The sequence below is a fragment of the Podarcis raffonei genome, chromosome 13, assembly GCF_027172205.1.
Source record: "Podarcis raffonei isolate rPodRaf1 chromosome 13, rPodRaf1.pri, whole genome shotgun sequence".
Taxonomy (NCBI): Eukaryota; Metazoa; Chordata; class Lepidosauria; order Squamata; family Lacertidae; genus Podarcis; species Podarcis raffonei.
This window is the reverse complement of record NC_070614.1, coordinates 11,578,251-11,595,384: the sequence shown is the minus strand read 5'-3', so window position 1 is coordinate 11,595,384 and position 17,134 is coordinate 11,578,251. Positions and strand designations below refer to the sequence as shown.

Genomic DNA, 17,134 nt, shown 5'->3' with positions numbered 1-17,134 from the left:
TGTTTCAATAGGCTCCACCACTGTTAAGGTAAAGGACTGAGGAAGACCCAACCCTAGCTGACAAGGATTGGCCATGGCAGCAGAACCCGATTAAGCTTCTTCATCATCCTGTCTACCACAAAACTTTGCCAAGGGTCCAACTTTTCATACCAAAAGGGCCGCAAGAGCACTTCAACCTGGAACCCACAGGCAGCACACTGTCTTGTCGTGCGGGAGGTGGAGGGGAGAGCAAGGCCAACATCTGACACCCATCACTCAGCCCCCCCAAAGTTGGGTAAGCAAGGCGCTGGGCTTTGGTAAGGAGGTGCAAGGCTCTGGTAGGGTCCTAAAGGTAAAGGGACCCCTGACCATTAGGTCCAGTCGTGACCAACTCTGGGGTTGCGGCGCTCATCTCGCTTTATTGGCCGAGGGAGCCGGAGTACAGCTTCCGGGTCATGTGGCCAGCATGACTACGCCGCTTCTGGCCAACCAGAGCAGCGCACGGAAACGCCGTTTACCTTCCCGCAGGAGTGGTACCTATTTATCTACTTGCACTTTGACGTGCTTTCGAACTGCTAGGTGGGCAGGAGCTGGGACTGAACAACGGGAGCTCACCCTGTCGCGGGGATTCGAACCGCCGACCTTCTGATCAGCAAGTCCTAGGCTCTGTGGTTTAACCCACAGCGCCACCCGCGTCCCCTCTGGTAGGGTCCTAGGGCCCTCCCATCTCCTTCCAAAAGCTGGGAAAGTGCTAACTAGGGTTTGGGAAGGAGACGGTTGGACTCTAGGACCCTGTCATAGCCCCCATATCTCCTTCCCAGCTTTGGGAAGGCAGTACAAATACAAGCAAATGCAAGACATGCTGGCCAAGGAACCATTGGGAGTGCACTTCAAGACTCCCAATTGTTTATTTGCTGCCAGGTCTTTGTCTACCCTACATACACATATATGGCGTCTGGAAAACAGCCTTGTGAGCTAAATTTGGACAGCTGTCTAGCCTAGTTAGGCCCATGGTTTGGAGGTTCCCCACCAGTGGACTAGGTGGGAGAACCAGAAGATGAAACAGCCATTTAACTTCACTTCCTGAAACATAACACAGCCTCAAGAGAATGCTTAAAAGCTGTGGCATATAACTCCAGGGTCTCATTTGCTCAGCAACACCTGTTCAGAGTCAAGCTTCCATTTAGTATTACGGGAGAGCTGGCGCTGCAAATGAAGATGGCCAGTTTTGCCAACAATAAAAAGTAGGATATGGCACATACGTTTATCTATAGACACTCGTGCACACTTCCACTCACCAGCTGTAAGGTCAAACAAAATTTTGTCAATCTCCATTTCTGCTTCCTCTTCCATCTCTTCTTGGTCTTCCATACCTTCAAAAGTATCCTCCAGCATGTCTTCGATAATACCTGCCTAAAGAAAATGTAGAGGCTGGAAGATTAAGTTATTTGTATATACAGACCAGGATCATACACTTGTAGACCTGGAAATTGGGCCCTAGTTTTCAGCCACAGCTTGGACTGTCCCAACAAACAATTGCATGAAGCTAAATAAATAAATCCAGAGAGACAAGGAAAGTTTGACAACTGATCTCCTTTGGACTGATGTTCAAGTGGCCCCATCTGGCAAAGAGAAGGCAGGAGCCAGGAGATCAACAAACAAGGCAACAGGGTAACAGTGATCTGAAGCAGGTACTATCTCTTACATGCTAGACTGCCATTTGCTACCATTTTACACAGCCTGATCATACAAAAAAGAATTAAGAGAGTAATCTTACCTTCATCATTTCTTTGGACAACTCCCGCATTGTAGCCTGGATTTCAGGGATCTTTACTAAGTTTTGCATGGCTTTCATTACTTCTGAGCTCTTTTGTAATGAGCCAGCCACTCTCAGGACAGCTGCCAAGAGAAGGCATGGAAGACTTTAGATTAAATTCAGACCAGCAGAACATCAGCTTGGGCTGTTCCCTGCCATCAGTTCAAGGTTCCTATTCAATTCAGAGGGGAGTTGAGGGTACCTAAGATTACAAGATGTCCACCTTTTCTCTCAACCTGATAAAAACCCAACAACAAGAGTGTGCATAAAGAACAGTGTATTATTTTCCTCTCTGCTTCTGAAAAAGACCCCTAAAGATTTTCTAGGGTAAGGATGTGATCAGAGGCCTGCAATGTTACATCAAGGGTTATCTAGCTCTGGATCTTGCTTGTGACGCTTTCAAGTACAGTGGTACCTTGGGTTAAGTACCATATTTTTTGCTCTATAAGACTCACTTTTTCCCTCCTAAAAAGTAAGGGGAAATGTGTGTGCATCTTATGGAGCGAATGCAGGCTGTGCAGCTATCCCAGTAGCCAGAACAGCAAGAGGGATCGCTGCTTTCACTGTGCAGCAATCCCTCTTGCTGTTCTGGCTTCTGAGATTCAGAATATATTTTTTCTTGCTTTCCACCTCCAAAAACTAGGTGCGTCTTGTGGTCTGGTGCATCTTATAGAGCGAAAAAGATGGTACTTAATTCATTCCGGAGGTCCGTTTTTAACCTGAAACTGTTCTTAACCTGAAGCACCGCTTTAGCTAATGGGGCTTTCTGCTGCCACCACGCTGCCGAACCACGATTTCTGTTCTCATCCTGAAGCAAAGTTCTTAACCTGAAGCACTATTTCTGGGTTAGCGGAGTCTGTAACCTGAAGCGTATGTAACCTGAAGCGTATGTAACCCGAGGTACCACTGTATAGCTGAAAAACACAGCTTGGTGGACAAAGCCTATTGCATGGGTATTTCCTAACCCACTGCTACCCTTTCACGTGATTAGAGCAGTACCAAAAGAATAAGATCCTAGATAGATAGATAGATAGATAGATAGATAGATAGATAGAGGATAGCTTTCTTTTGTATTCAGTTGCCTGTCTGATTTGGTGGAAGAGAAATTTAAGTAACCATTTTGTTCCACCATGACAGGTGCGGCCGTGGAAGCCCAGTTCCTTACCCAGCTGATTCTTCATCCCCATCAGCACTGAATTCATGTGGGCTTTGGAGGCGTAGAGTTTGCTCACAGCTTTCCGCGACCGAATCATCTCCTTTGCCAGGACCACACAAACGTCTTTCTGACCCTTTTTGGCAGCATCTTTGATGGATCTTTTTACCTTTTCCTCTTCTCGCTGAATATCTACAATGCAAACAAGAGTAAATGGCGATGGCGGAAGCTCAGGGCTTTAAAAATGAGCCGCGATTTTCCTTGGCGTGTGAATACTACATAGGAGAGAAGGAGAGGGGCTCACTTGTCACCTCAGTCCCCCTATACTAGCGGCCACAGACTTAAGAAGACCTTTCTGAATGAAAGACAATGTTTGGGGAGCTCTGAGAATATGCATATATTGGCTGCTCTCATCTGGGGCAGATTACAGAAGCCAACCAAAATTTGATAGCTGCTAAGGTTCTACCTGTCTTGTCCTTGACCTCAAATGGGAGCTCCAAACCTCTGAGTGAACTGTGTCTCAGATCAGGCATAGGCAAACTCAGCCCTCCAGGATGTTTTTGGGACTACAATTCCCATCATCCCTGACCACTGGTCCTGTTAGCTAGGGATCATGGGAGTTGTAGTCCCAAAACATCTGGCGGGCCGAGTTTGCCTATGCCTATTTGTGGATTGTAAGTCAATCAGTATTTCCTACTTGCCAGATGTAAGTTCCAATCTTAGTATAATATACTCAGCATCAGTTGCTGAAAATTATTCCTGCCAATGAACGGCTTGGGGTGAAAAATGACATTTTTATATTTTATTACAAATCTCAAACAATAAATAACCCACAGTACACTTGCTTGCACTGAGTGATGGGAGGAATTCAACTGAAGAGGAAGTGTTCCTAGAGAGGTGATTTGTGGGTAGATTCAAGTAACTACAGTCATACCTGGGCTGTTGGACGAAATCCATTCTGGAAGTCCGTTCGACTTCCAAAACGTTCGAAAACTAAGGTGCAGCTTCTGATTGGCTGCGGGAGCTTCCTGCACTCAAGCGGAAGCCGCGCTGGACGAAAAAATGTTTGGAAACCGGAACACTTACTCCCGGGTTTTCAGCGTTCGGGAGCCAAAGCGTACGAGTACCAAAGCGTACGAGAACCAAGAGACGACTGTACTAGTAAACCAGGCTAATGATATGTTTGCAACCATTGGGGGACAGTTACAACAACTTCGTATACATTTCCTTATTGAAAGGCTTGGATAACTTGTTATGCATGTAGCTTCCATTTTAAATATTTCAAGCCCAGTTAACTAAAAACCTTCCATACAAAGGGCCAGGAAATTCCCCTGCAAAAGTGTCACTCCAATGAATGGGAGCTGAATGACAGCACAGCCTGCATTCATTTCAAATGGGCTTGCACAGGAGAACTTTCTAGAGGATGGTGCCCTGAGTATTTCTGGCAGGGGGTGCCTGGACTGAAATCTCGAAGCTTGCTTCGTCTGCTCCCTCATTTCCAGTTCCAAGGAAATGCAAAGGAATCACCAAGAAACCAATAAGGGTCCACCTGAGGTCAAAACAACAACCGCATAAGGCCTATCCCACATGAACTTTAAACTGATATTCAGATCCCGCATACAAACACTGCTTTGACTGATGTTTTCTCTTGATATAAGCCCCCCTCCCTCATATTTCCCAAGCAAAGAACAAGCATGATATGTTGCTGCAGTCATACCTCGTGTTACGTTTGTTTCACGTTGGGGCTTTTCAGGTTACGATCGCGGCCAACCTGGAAGTGTTTACTTCTGGATTCGCCGCATGCGCAGAAGCGATCTATGCGCTTCACGCATGCTCAGAAGCACTCTATTGCACTACACGCAGTAGTGACACTCTACTTATGGACTTTTTTGGGTGCGAACGGCACCCTGAAACAGATCGAGTTCGTAAGTCGAGGTACCACTGTACATCTTCTAATCCCTTGCAGATGAATTTAGTGGCCACTGCAGAAGCCACCATGGGCTGCCTGATAAATGGCCAGCAGAGTTTGGGTGCTGCTTTTGCACTGCTGGGTCCAGGAGTGCCAACTTGAATAAAATATTGGGGGTGGGGGGAGGTAAGCCCCACTCCACATAATCGCATGATGCGGCACATGTACACCATTTGAATGGCAATGCCCATCAATTTTGGGGGGCCCATTTTAATGAAGCTCTGTGAGAAGAAACGTTAAAATATTATTAAAAACAAGGTTTAACATATAACAATAATTTAAGTATAACAATAGAAATGTGGAAGAAGTAAAGTTGTGAAGGAGTCTCAGACAGGTTGAGGGAAGTCAAAAAAAGAGAAATGGGATGTAATTAAGATGTATGAATTGTATAATTTTGTATTGAAAAATGAATAAAAATATTATATATATACATATATAAAAAATTGGGGGGCCCAGCCCCTCAAATATTTTATTAGGGAGGAGGGGACGAAGGGACTTCAGTCCCTTGGAATTGGTTCCTTTAGCTGGGTCATAGGTTGCATTGGGAAAATTTGAATCAGGGATCCATCTGTCAAAGGTAGTGTGCTGGTGTGTGGAATAATAAATAGCTACGCGGCATAGTTCCCCACTGATATGTTAACCATTTGCTGTGGGATCCAACCATACAAAAGCAGAACCCACACCATACAAGCAGCTCCTAGATGTCATCAGAGCTGTATCTGGGCATAAAGCTATACACCATTTAATCGTGTTCTATTCAGAGAAAACCCAAGAGAAATTCAGAGAAAACCCAAGAGAATACAGACCTCTAATCTGTCTATCAATCACCCTCATTTCTTTTCGTATCTTCAATGACCACTCATTGACCTGAAAAAGAAAGATAGGAGATTTGAAACTGTGCCCTGCCCAGAGGTTGCAGATGTGGCTCAGCTAGTTGATCAGTGCTGTTTGGATAGGGGTCATTGAACCCAGGGCAACTGATAGCATTGATCACGTCCATAGATCCTGATATAAAGCTGCGAACATGTAGCTGGTTGCTGAGAACAAGGATCTGTGGGTCAGGACTTTCGATTATTAGTCCGTTAGTCAAACTGACTGACACGTACACATTACTGACGGACAACTTGAGAGAGGATTTTAATAAAGGCAAATGAGCCACTCTGTATATGGTGACCCTAATGTAGATAAATGTGAAACATTACTTGAAGAAATTTGGAATTATCAACACATTTGTGGATGTAATCAACTGACGTTTAAAAGGTAAAGGGGCCCCTGACCATTAGGTCCAGTTGTGGCAGACTCTGGGGTTGCGGCGCTCATCTCGCTTTATTGGCCAAGGGAGCCGGTGTACAGCTTCTGGGTCATCTGGCCAGCATGACTAAGCCGCTTCTGGCAAACCAGAGCAGCGCACAGAAATGCCGTTTACCTTCCCGCTGGAGCAGTACCTATTTATCTACTTGCACTTTGCACTTTCGAACTGCTAGGTTGGCAGGAGCAGGGACTGAGCAACGGGAGCTCACCCCATCGCAGGGATTCGAACCACGACCTTCTGATCGGCAAGTCCTAGGCTCTGTGGTTTAACCCACAGCGCCACCCGTGTCTCTTTACTCAGAGTAGACCCACTGTAATTAGTGGACCCCTGTTAGTCATGCCCATTAATTTCAATAGGTTCACTTATTATGTTAGAAGACAACCAGGGATACGTATGCTTTCCGATCTCTCGAGTTAACCTGGCAATGTGGGGTGGGGTGATTGAGGATCCTTCAAGCTTCTCCAGTGTTGTATGGATTTTGCCATTCATCCTGCACCTTATTATTATCATTATATGTTTATGTGCACCCTGCCTTTTCCCTTGACACAGACTCAAGGTGGTTTATAGATAAAAAAGAATGCTATAAAACACACGTGAAAAACAATTAAACACACACACACACGTATGTTTGTACCGACTGCTGAGAAGCATCAATAGAAATGAGCTATTGCTTTCAAACAGGATGCTGCACTAGATGGACCTTTGTTCTTTCCCAGCAGGGCTCTAATATTTTAATCTGGGATGCCCAAACTTCCACATTCTATAAGTACCCAACCTACCGCAGTGCCAAGTGATGAGAAGCTGAATCTGCTGCTTTTAGCATCTGGGAACAGCAGCCAGTCATTCTTAGAGAAGACCCGTTGAAATCAATGGGACTTCAGTTGATAATGACTTAACAGTGCCATCCTAACCACATCTACTTAAGACTAACTGAAGCCCCTTTGATTTCAGTGGGGCTCGCCCTGAGCTTTCTACCATGTGGAACTGGAAATTAGCTGAGATTCCTGCACTGCAAGGGGATTGGGCTGGATGACACCCGCCCCACCACAGCCAGGATCCCTTCCAGTTCTGCAGTTCTGTGAATCATGCAAGCCCTTCCTCGACATGGGGCTTAATGCCCAGCCCTGCAGGAGGCCTGTCAGCTATTCAACCAACCCCTGTCAGGCAGGTGCAAACCCTACGCCCATCCTCATCCCAGCTTCCCCCCCCAGTGTGGTGTAATGGTTAAGAGCGTCGTTGGGCAAGGACCTGGGAGAGCAGGGTTTGAATCCCCACCCGACCCATGAAGCTCCTTGGAAGCCAGTCACCACAGCCCAGAGGTCAGCAAACTTTTTCAGAAGGGGGCCGGTCCACTGTCCCTCAGACCTTGTGGGGAGCCACACTATATTTTCAAAAATAGAAGAACAAATTCCTATGCCCCACAAATAACCCAGAGGTGCATTTTAAATAAAAGGACACATTATACTCATGTAAAAACACGCTGATTCCTGGACCGTCAGTGGGCCGGATTTAAGAGGCAATTGGGCCGGATCTGCCCCCGGGCCTTAGTTTGCCTACCCATGTCTTAGCCTGACCTACTTCACAGGGTTGTTGTGGGGGTGAAATGGGGAGGAGAACCACGTACACCACACCTTCAGCTCCTTCGAAGATAAAGGTGGCATGTGGAGGTAATAAATGAATACAGTGGTACCTCTGGTTACATACTTAATTCGTTCTGGAGGTCTGTTCTTAACCTGAAACTGTTCTTAACCTGAAGCACCACTTTAGCTAATGGGGGCCTCCCGCTACCGCCGCGCGATTTCTGTTCTCATCCTGAAGCAAAGTTCTTAACCCGAGGTACTATTTCTGGGTTAGCGGAGTCTGTAACCTGAAGCGTATGTAACCTGAAGCGTATGTAACCCGAGGTATCACTGTAGTGGCTGAGGAAACCCAGCCAGATGGGCGGGATCTAAATAATAAATTCTTATTATAAATTCTTATTTAAAAAATTAAACTCCTGCCTCGGCTCATCCCAGCAGCACCGGATTTCGGGGGTGTGCGGCGGACGACTCCCTCACAAGGTGCCGAGAGGCCAAATAATAATAATAATAATAATAATAGTAATAATGCCCATACAGTGGTACCTCAGGTTAAGTACTTAATTAGTTCCGGAGGCCCGTTCTTAATCTGAAACCGTTCTTAACCTGAAGCACCACTGTAGCTAATGGGGGCCTCCCGCTGCTGCGCGATTTCTGTTCTCATCCTGAAGCAAAGTTCTTAACCTGAAGCACTATTTCTGGGTTAGTGGAGTGTGTAACCTGAAGCATATGTAACATGAAGCGTATGTAACCCGAGGTTACACTGTATTTATAAACTGTGCCAAAAGGAATGATTGTGGAAATAAGAAATATGTCTTAGTTCAGAGGCCAGACTTTGTCCTCGCTCAGGGCGCCCTATTCCCAAAGTCTGGCCCTTCTCCCAGCCTCTCCCTCCCTCCAAGCGGCCTTACCAGCTCCTTGGGCGGCTTCTCCTGGGTCTTCCCGAACAGCCCCATCTCCGGCCAGCGGCACCTAGTCCTCCCATCCACGCGCTACTTCCTGCTTCCGGCCCTCTCCCAGGGAAACAAGGAAGTGGCGCGCACCATAGAGACGACGTGGGTAGAAGGTGTGATAGCCGCCACTCTGATTAGTCCAAGCCCGTTTTTCCTCAACCGACGCCGCTGGCCTACAACTCCCATCATCCCTTGCTAGCGGGACTGCCCGTTGGGGGATGATGGGAGTTGTAGGCCAACAACATCCGGGGACCCGACGTCAGAAAAGGCTGGCTTCAGGGAGGGAGGGAGGAGCTTAGGGACGCGGAAGCCCCGATCTGCTTCCTGGTTGGTTGCCCGCAAGTGACAGACAGGTGATGGAAGCCGCTCCCCGCCGCCGGAGGCGGCCACGCTGCCCAATGCAATAGAACAGAGTCATAGACTCGTGGAGTCGGAAGGGACCCCTAAGGGTCATCTAGTCCAACCCCGAGCGATGCAGGACTCTGAGCTCGATCATCCCTGACAGGTGGCCATCCAGCCTCTGCTTAAAAGCTCCAAAGGAGGAGAGCGCATCACCCGCAGTTCAGACCTCATTAATCACCTATGTTACACTCACACGTGTACTCAGATATAAGCCCCATTGTGTTCCGTGGGACTTGGTCCCGGATAAATGGAGGCAGTATTGTAGTATCGGTTTGATGTCACTCGTTATTAAAATTGTTGTTGTTTAGTCGTTTAGTCGACTACTTGCAGGTGTCATAGGAGGTTGTTGTTGTTTAGTCGTGTCCGACTCTTCGTGACCCCATGGACCAGAGCACGCCAGGCACTCCTGTCTTCCACTACCTCCCGCAGTTTGGTCAAACTCATGCTGGTAACCTCAAAAACACTATCCAACCATCTTGTCGTCTGTCGCCCCCTTCTCCTTGTGCCCTCCATCTTTCCCAGCATCAGTGTCTTCTCCAGGGAGTCTTCTCTTCTCATGAGGTGGCCAAAGTCTTGGAGCCTCAGCTTCAGGATCTGTCCTTCCAGTGAGCACTCAGGGCTGATTTCCTTAAGGATGGATAGGTTTGATCTTCTTGCAGTCCATGGGACTCTCAAGAGTCTCCTCCAGCACCATAATTCAAAAGCATCAATTCTTCGGCGATCAGTTTTCTTTATGGTCCAGCTCTCCCTTCCATACATCACTACTGGGAAAACCATAGCTTTAACTATACGGACCTTTGTTGGCAAGGTGATGTCTTTGCTTTTTAAGATGCTGTCTAGGTTTGTCATTGCTTTCCTCCCAAGAAGCAGGCACCTTTTAATTTCGTGACTGCTGTCACCATCTGCAGTGATCATGGAGCCCAAGAAAGTACCGTAAAATCTCTCACTGCCTCCATTTCTTCCCCTTCTATTTGCCAGGAGGTGATGGGTCCAGTGGCCATGATCTTCGTTTTTTTGATGTTGAGCTTCAGACCATATTTTGCGCTCTCCTCTTTCACCCTCATTAAAAGGTTCTTTAATTCCTCCTCACTTTCTACCATCAAGGTTGTGTCATCTGCATATCTGAGGTTGTTGATATTTCTTATTAAAATAGGGACAGGCAATTGATTACAGTATTTTAGAATTTTGCTTTGGAGGATAATATTGGCACTTGGATAATTTTGAATTATATTCACCAGATTTGACTTGGGGTTTTTTGTTTGTTTGTTTTGTTCTTGGTCAACTGTGATCCCCTCCCCTATTCAACTATTTAACCAATAGTCCGTTTGAAATTTGCATACAATGAACTCCCATTGAAATGAATAGACACCCATATACATTAGCCTTTGAATTCTTCTAGCCCTGTGCTAGGCAAACAGCATTCACATGACAGATTGGAGCCTTTCAAAAGGACAGTAACCGAAAAGAGAGGTCTAACCTATTCTGATTTGTTTTACATGGCATAATATGACATGACTCAGCACTGACCACTGATCAATATCCTGTATAACGAGAAAATGGTGGATTGTTCAGAGACATTTTTGCCTTGAACATGCACAGTGGAGATAGAACAAGCATACCTTAAGAAATATAAATAAGTTGTGTAGGCAACAACCTTCTTGCCCGGGGTGTAAGCGCTCAGGCTTGCACCCTAGGAAGATCACTTCGGTGCTGCTAATACAGTGGTTTGACCTCACCCAGAGAGACAAACTTCATTGTCTCTCAAGACAGATGGATGTCAATAAGAACTAAGAGCCCAATTGACTAATTAGGTAGGACAGAAATGTATAAATAGTGGCTGATGAAGTTTTATATAGTAGTACCTCGGGTTAAGTACTTAATTCATTCCGGAGGTCGGTTCTTAACCTGAAACTGTTCTTAACCTGAAGCACCACTTTAGCTAATGGGGCTTCCTGCTGCCGCCGTGCCGCCAGAGCACGATTTCTGTTCTCATCCTGAAGCAAAGTTCTTAACCTGAGTACTATTTCTGGGTTAGCGGAGTCTGAAGCGTATGTAACCCGAGGTGCTACTGTATTTCATATTTGAAATTAATAAAGCACTATGTACATGAAAGTCAAATCAAGAGATAGGTCTGGAAGCATTTAGGAAATGGATATATTCCGCCTGAGAAATGTCAATAAGTTAAGGTTACCAGATTTTTTTCAATGAATCCGGGGACACTTTTCAACTTCAATCGATTTTGTATGGGGACTGCTGTGTAAACCCGGGGACTGTCCCCGGGAAATGGGGACGTCTGGTAACCTTACAATAAGTTCCAAATTTCTTATAGAAAGGGTAGGATGCAAGCATAAGAAGTAAAATTATATTTTGAATGAAAGACAAAGTGAAGTGCAAGTACAAAAATGCCATTGGAACGATTGATAGGACAAATTATTAACCTTCTTTTAAAATAATTTATTTTCATGGATTTGTTTTTAAATGTATTCTCACAGACCATACATTATTCAACAAAGGTGTGCTGAACAAACTCTAAAAGAAGAAACATTTAAATAAAACAATTATTGTATGTTAAAATTTCCATGTTCACCCATATCCTATCCTGCCCTGTTAAAACATTTCCTGAAATATACTTTTGTTGACAAATATATATGATTTTTGTGCTTACAAAAAAAGCAAACGAAAAATGTTAACTTTTTAAAACTTCCAAATGCTGTAAAAAGGAAAGGTGTCATTGTACAATACGTATTCATTATTTCAACATACAAGGCAACCAAATGATTCTGTCGTCGACATTAGCATCATGTTTATTTTTTACTTCACTGCACTAACATTTAAACTAAAACTTTTAAACCACAAGGTCTGTTTTGTGACTAACATTTAAATGGCAAGCAGTAAATATGTAGGAAGGTTACAAAGGACGTTATCAGCACACACCTAAGACGGGCTATGGTTTGACAACAGCTGCTGACGCGGATATGGCTTCTTTTTCTTGTAAGAGGCCCATCGACAAACCGGGCAGCAGTGCTGACCCCCGGCCAGCCACACCACAATGCAATTCTGGTGAAAGACATGGCCGCACGGTAAACCCATTAACAAGCATCCGTTTCTGAAATTCTCTAGACACACGACACATTCCGTACAGTGCAACATACCAGCAGGCCAGACGGACCAGTCGGGCTCCGTATCTTCCGTGGAGCTTTGTGAGCCATAGGACCTGGCTTTGGCACACGAACAGGTCTCGCCATTGCAAGAGGGCTCCCCTTCGCAAGGGCTCTGAAGGGCGCTTGGCTCGTCCTCGGCTACCGCCCGGCCGCTTCTCGAGGCATCTTTGCATTCGCTATCTGACTCGCTTTCGCTTTGAGAGAGCTCCATCATCTCCTCTTCGGAATGCCCGCCGGCGCATTTAAATCGCCACATGGGCAAGTTTTTAATGTAATCGGTTGGTATCAGGGGGTGGAGCCACAAATCGGGGAAAGCTAAGCGCTCAAGGAACAGGTCTGGGTCTTCATCCCAATCAGATTCAAAGGGGAAGTGCTGAAACGAAGTGATAGGGTGGAACAGATAGCTAGTGTACCAGTCCCAAAGGCTAGATAGCCACTCTAGGTTGTTGGCATTGACTTCGTCGCTGTTGTTATTGTGCCGTCTCTTTTTCTCAAAGTAATCTATTAATAACCCATGGCCTAGGTAAGTGCTGAGGAACAAGGCAGGGTGTGAAGAGTAAAATATCCAGTCAGCTCTCACCCATGAGGCTAGGGCTGTTGTATTTGAATACCGGAAGAGTTTTAAACTGTATTCATAGAAACTGTCTAAATAAGGTAACTGCAAAAAACCCAGGACTGGTAGCCAAGAAATAATTAGTAGAGAATTATAGGTCCCTAAAGTGCTTATGAGAACAACGAAGCGCTTGATAGTAGCACCCTGAGTGATAAATAGGTCCATCCAAGCCATTAAGTTAACTAATACCAGGCTTAAAACAAATAAATCATTAACTTCTGGCTGTAAGGAACACAAGAAGGAGTCCATGGCACGGAGGGAAATAAATTCACCAGTATTATTCCCATACCTGTAAATTCCTTCGGGAGTTCTAAGTATGTAGGATGGTGTCTTATAGATGCCCATCTCTGCTATGTGACTCTTGTTGTCCCAGTTTTCTACATTCACAAAAATAAACTCAACTCTGCCAGTAAACTTTACACTTAGTGCAGAGAAGAAAGCTGGAGGCTGGTCTAACTTTGCAAACAGGTATATTTTCACCCTATACTGATAACTTTTGTTCCATTCTTCCTTCAAGTGTTCCGATTTGAAGATTGTTTTGATCCGGGAAGCTGCATGGGCTGTTATCCATTTGAAAATATGCTCCGTCTCGATTTTACGTCCACCGTATTCTTTAAGCATCACTTTCCCTTTGGATGTACTAGTTTGTGGAACGGACATGATTAATGTGGATCTCACCCAGCCTCTTCTCCTGCAGTATCTGCAATGAAAACATTGGGTAAAATCAAGGAATGTTTGAAAAAGAAACAGTTTTCACCATCATTTGCCGCACTGAACTTAAGCACTCCAGAATTAAAGAGGTCTTGCAAACATTTGCAGATGTGATGGACATCTATATAGAAGCATTTTGTTTGCAATATCTGTAGAAGCAGCAAACATCCAGCAACTTGAACAGGGATCACAACCTTCTTTGTGTATTATGAAATGGAGAAATTCGTATTCCGTAGCAGGCAATTAGGAATTTCAGCAAGGTCTTTTAACTACTGCGAGCGAAACTGTCTGAAATTGAATACAGTAGCAGACCTGCTCATGAAATTGCTCATGAAATTATAATTAGGGCTGCTCTTCTACCAATTCACGACATGAATTTAGACACAGAGAAAACATACAACCCCCCTTCCATTGAGGTCTAGAAGCAAGGAAGAGGAGAATGTGAGTCATTCAGGAATTTTCTGCTGCCATTGCTGGCTAATGAGCAAAGCCAGTGAACAGAGAAATTATTTCTGCATTAACAATATTTTAATACTGCCTAATCTATAGGAATTGTCTTCATAAGTTTACGGAAACTGCGAATATTTTATTTGTGCATATGTACCAATATATTATGACCTACTATCACATATTGTCATTTCGTCAGTTTTCTTCTCCTTTCTCTGTATTGCTTATGTCAGAAAATAAATGATATTTCTATACTGCTTTTCAACCAGGTGTTCAGGAAGCAGTCAACATTACAGGTGGTACCACGTTATAGAGGCAAAACCCACTACAACAACTTCAAGAACATACCTTGGGTCACTGGAGCAGTTAAAAGTGCCTGTTCGTATACCAAACCGTGAGACTTTCTTCACCATTTTCTCCCAGTGGACTCTTTCCATTAGAGGGCTTCTATCGTTCGCTATGACCTGTTTTTCAAACAGTAATAAAAAAACTTTGTATGAGCAGCTAGACATTTAAAGAGCACCATATAGCAAACTGGTTTGTGCATGACTTTTCATTATTTATTTTTATTTTTATCATTCTATTAAAGTTTTATACTTTTAGACGTTACCACAGTGGCTTCTGATAACGCTCCCATTTGTGAAAAACCAAACACGTATGTTCCCGCTGTAAAAATGCTTATCGCCAACATTACTAGAGTTTACCCAATAATAATAATAATAATAATAATAATAATAATAATAATAAATTTTATTTATATCCCGCCCTCCCCAGCCAAAGCCGGGCTCAGGGCGGCTAACAACAATAAAACAATACAAAAGTACAACACAAACAACACTCTAAAATCATTCATTATAAAATTAATTAAATTCAAGCCACTGGCCACCATTGGGCCAGAGCTCCGCGAAGATTGCCGAGGGAGGGAGTCAGGCTGTGCCCTGGCCAAAGGCCTGGCGGAACAGCTCTGTCTTGCAGGCCCTGCGGAAAGATGTCAAGTCCCGCAGGGCCCTGGTCTCTTGTGACAGAGTGTTCCACCAGGTCGGAGCCACAGCCGAAAAAGCCCTGGCTCTAGTTGAGGCCAGCCTAACTTCTCTGTGGCCTGGGACCTTCAAGATATTTTTATTTGAAGACCGTAAGTTTCTCTGTGGGGCATACCAGGAGAGGCGGTCCCGTAGGTACGAGGGTCCTAGGCCGTATAGGGCTTTAAAGGTTAAAACCAGCACCTTAAACCTGATCCTGTACTCCACCGGGAGCCAGTGCAGTTGATATAGCACCGGATGAATGTGATCTCGCAGCGAAGACCCCGTAAGGAGTCTCGCTGCAGCATTCTGCACCCGCTGGAGTTTCTGGGTCAGTCTTAAGGGCAGCCCCACGTAGAGCGAGTTACAATAATCCAGTCTGGAGGTGACCGTCGCGTGGATCACAGTGGCTAGGTCAGGGCGAGAGAGGTAAGGAGCCAACTGCTTAGCTTGGCGGAGATGGAAAAATGCCGCCTTTGTTATAGCTGCAATCTGCGCCTCCATGGAAAGGGAGGTGTCGAAGATTACACCCAGACTCTTAACGGACGGTGCTGGCACTAACTGCGCCCCCGCAAGAGATGGGAGTTCTAAGTTTAACTCTGCCGGGGGTGGGGTGGGGTCAATAATCAGGGAAACGCAATTACTGTGGAGCAAAAGCCAGAGTCCATGGGTAGTTACTTGTGTAAGGTTACCAGATTTTTTTCAATGAATCCGGGGATACTTTTCAACTTCCTACTAAATACAGTGGTACCTTGGGTTACGAACTTAATTTGTTCCAGAGGTCCGTTCTTAACCCGAAACCGTTCTTAACCTGAGGTGCGCTTTCGCTAATGGGGTCTCCTGCTGCCGCCGTGTGATTTCTGTTCTCATGCTGGGGCAAAGTTCACAACCCAAGGTACTACTTCCGGGTTAGCAGAGTTTGTAACCCCAAGTGTTTGTAACCTGAAGCGTATGTAACCCGAGGTACCACTGTAGATAAATTTTGTCAGAGGACTGATTTGTAAATCAGTAAATTAGGATTGGACATGTAACATCTAATTCCTTAAAAAATCAGCACTGGCACACAACAGGGATGTGCGGTAAGTCCCTACCTGTATTCATTGTATACATACGATTGTGTATCATCTGACCCATCTACTGTAATTATTAAGTTTGCAGATGACACCACCATAATGGGTTTAATAACAGGTGGAGACGAATCAGCGTATAGAGGGGAGGTCCAAGAAATATCTACATGGTGCCTAGGGAACACCTTGCACCTTAATATCAGCAAGACAAAGGAGATGGTGTTGGACTTTCGGAGGAAGAGAGGAGAACTAGCCCCGCTGTACATCGGGGAGGGATGTGTGGAGATAGTCTCTTCCTTTAAATTCCTAGGAGTTTATCTCAGTGAAGACCTTACTTGGAAAATCAACACAACCCAGGTGGTTAAGAAAGCACAACAGAGACTCCATCTCCTCAGAGTATTGCGGAAGAACAAAGTCAATCAACATTTGATGATCTCCTTCTACCGGTCCACAATAGAAAGTGTCCTTTCATACTGCATCACGGTGTGGTACATCATCTGATAGGAAGTGCCTACAGAGGGTGGTGAATACAGCACAAAATATTATGGGCTGTCCTGTGAATCTGCTGGATGAAATAGCCGAAGAACGTTGCCTCAAGAGAGTGAGGGAAATTCTCGGGGATGATTCACACCCTGGCTGGCACTTTCTTGATCTCCTGCCCTCAGGCAGAAGATATAGAAGCATGATTAGTCGCACCAACAGGGTAAAGAACAGCTTCTATCCATGGGCTGTTAGGCTGCTGGATGAAAAGGTAGCAAGAGGGCAACTGACTTTCGGGTTTTGTGGGTGTGTGTCAGTAAACGAGGGGAATTAAGACTAAGAGAGCTGAGTGGGGGGTGCTCATGTAATCTCACTGTATACAAGTTGTACAAGTGACAATAAAGTATTTCAGATTTCAAATAAATCTGGGGACTGTCCCCGGGAAACAGGGACATCTGGGAACCTTATACTTGTG

The 17,134-nt window shown here is 45.1% G+C and overlaps 1 protein-coding gene across 6 annotated transcripts in view; it reads right to left on the bottom strand.

Annotated features, from left to right (window-relative positions):
- Positions 1-17,134, bottom strand: part of LOC128399928 (charged multivesicular body protein 3) — a 30,357-nt gene that overhangs the window by 1,915 nt on the left and 11,308 nt on the right. For 3 of the 6 annotated variants that reach the window (XM_053361810.1, XM_053361809.1, XM_053361808.1), the window contains 2 exons: positions 14,442-14,557; positions 11,601-13,635 (listed from right to left, as the gene is read on the bottom strand). In XM_053361810.1, coding sequence (XP_053217785.1) covers positions 12,096-13,635; positions 14,442-14,557 — 1,656 coding nt within the window. In that variant the 3' untranslated portion in view covers positions 11,601-12,095. Of the gene's footprint in view, positions 1-1,277; positions 1,393-1,756; positions 1,879-2,960; positions 3,141-5,723; positions 5,785-8,717; positions 8,840-11,600; positions 13,636-14,441; positions 14,558-17,134 lie in introns of those variants that run through there. The other 3 variants (XM_053361811.1, XM_053361813.1, XM_053361812.1) reach the window with 3 other exon arrangements.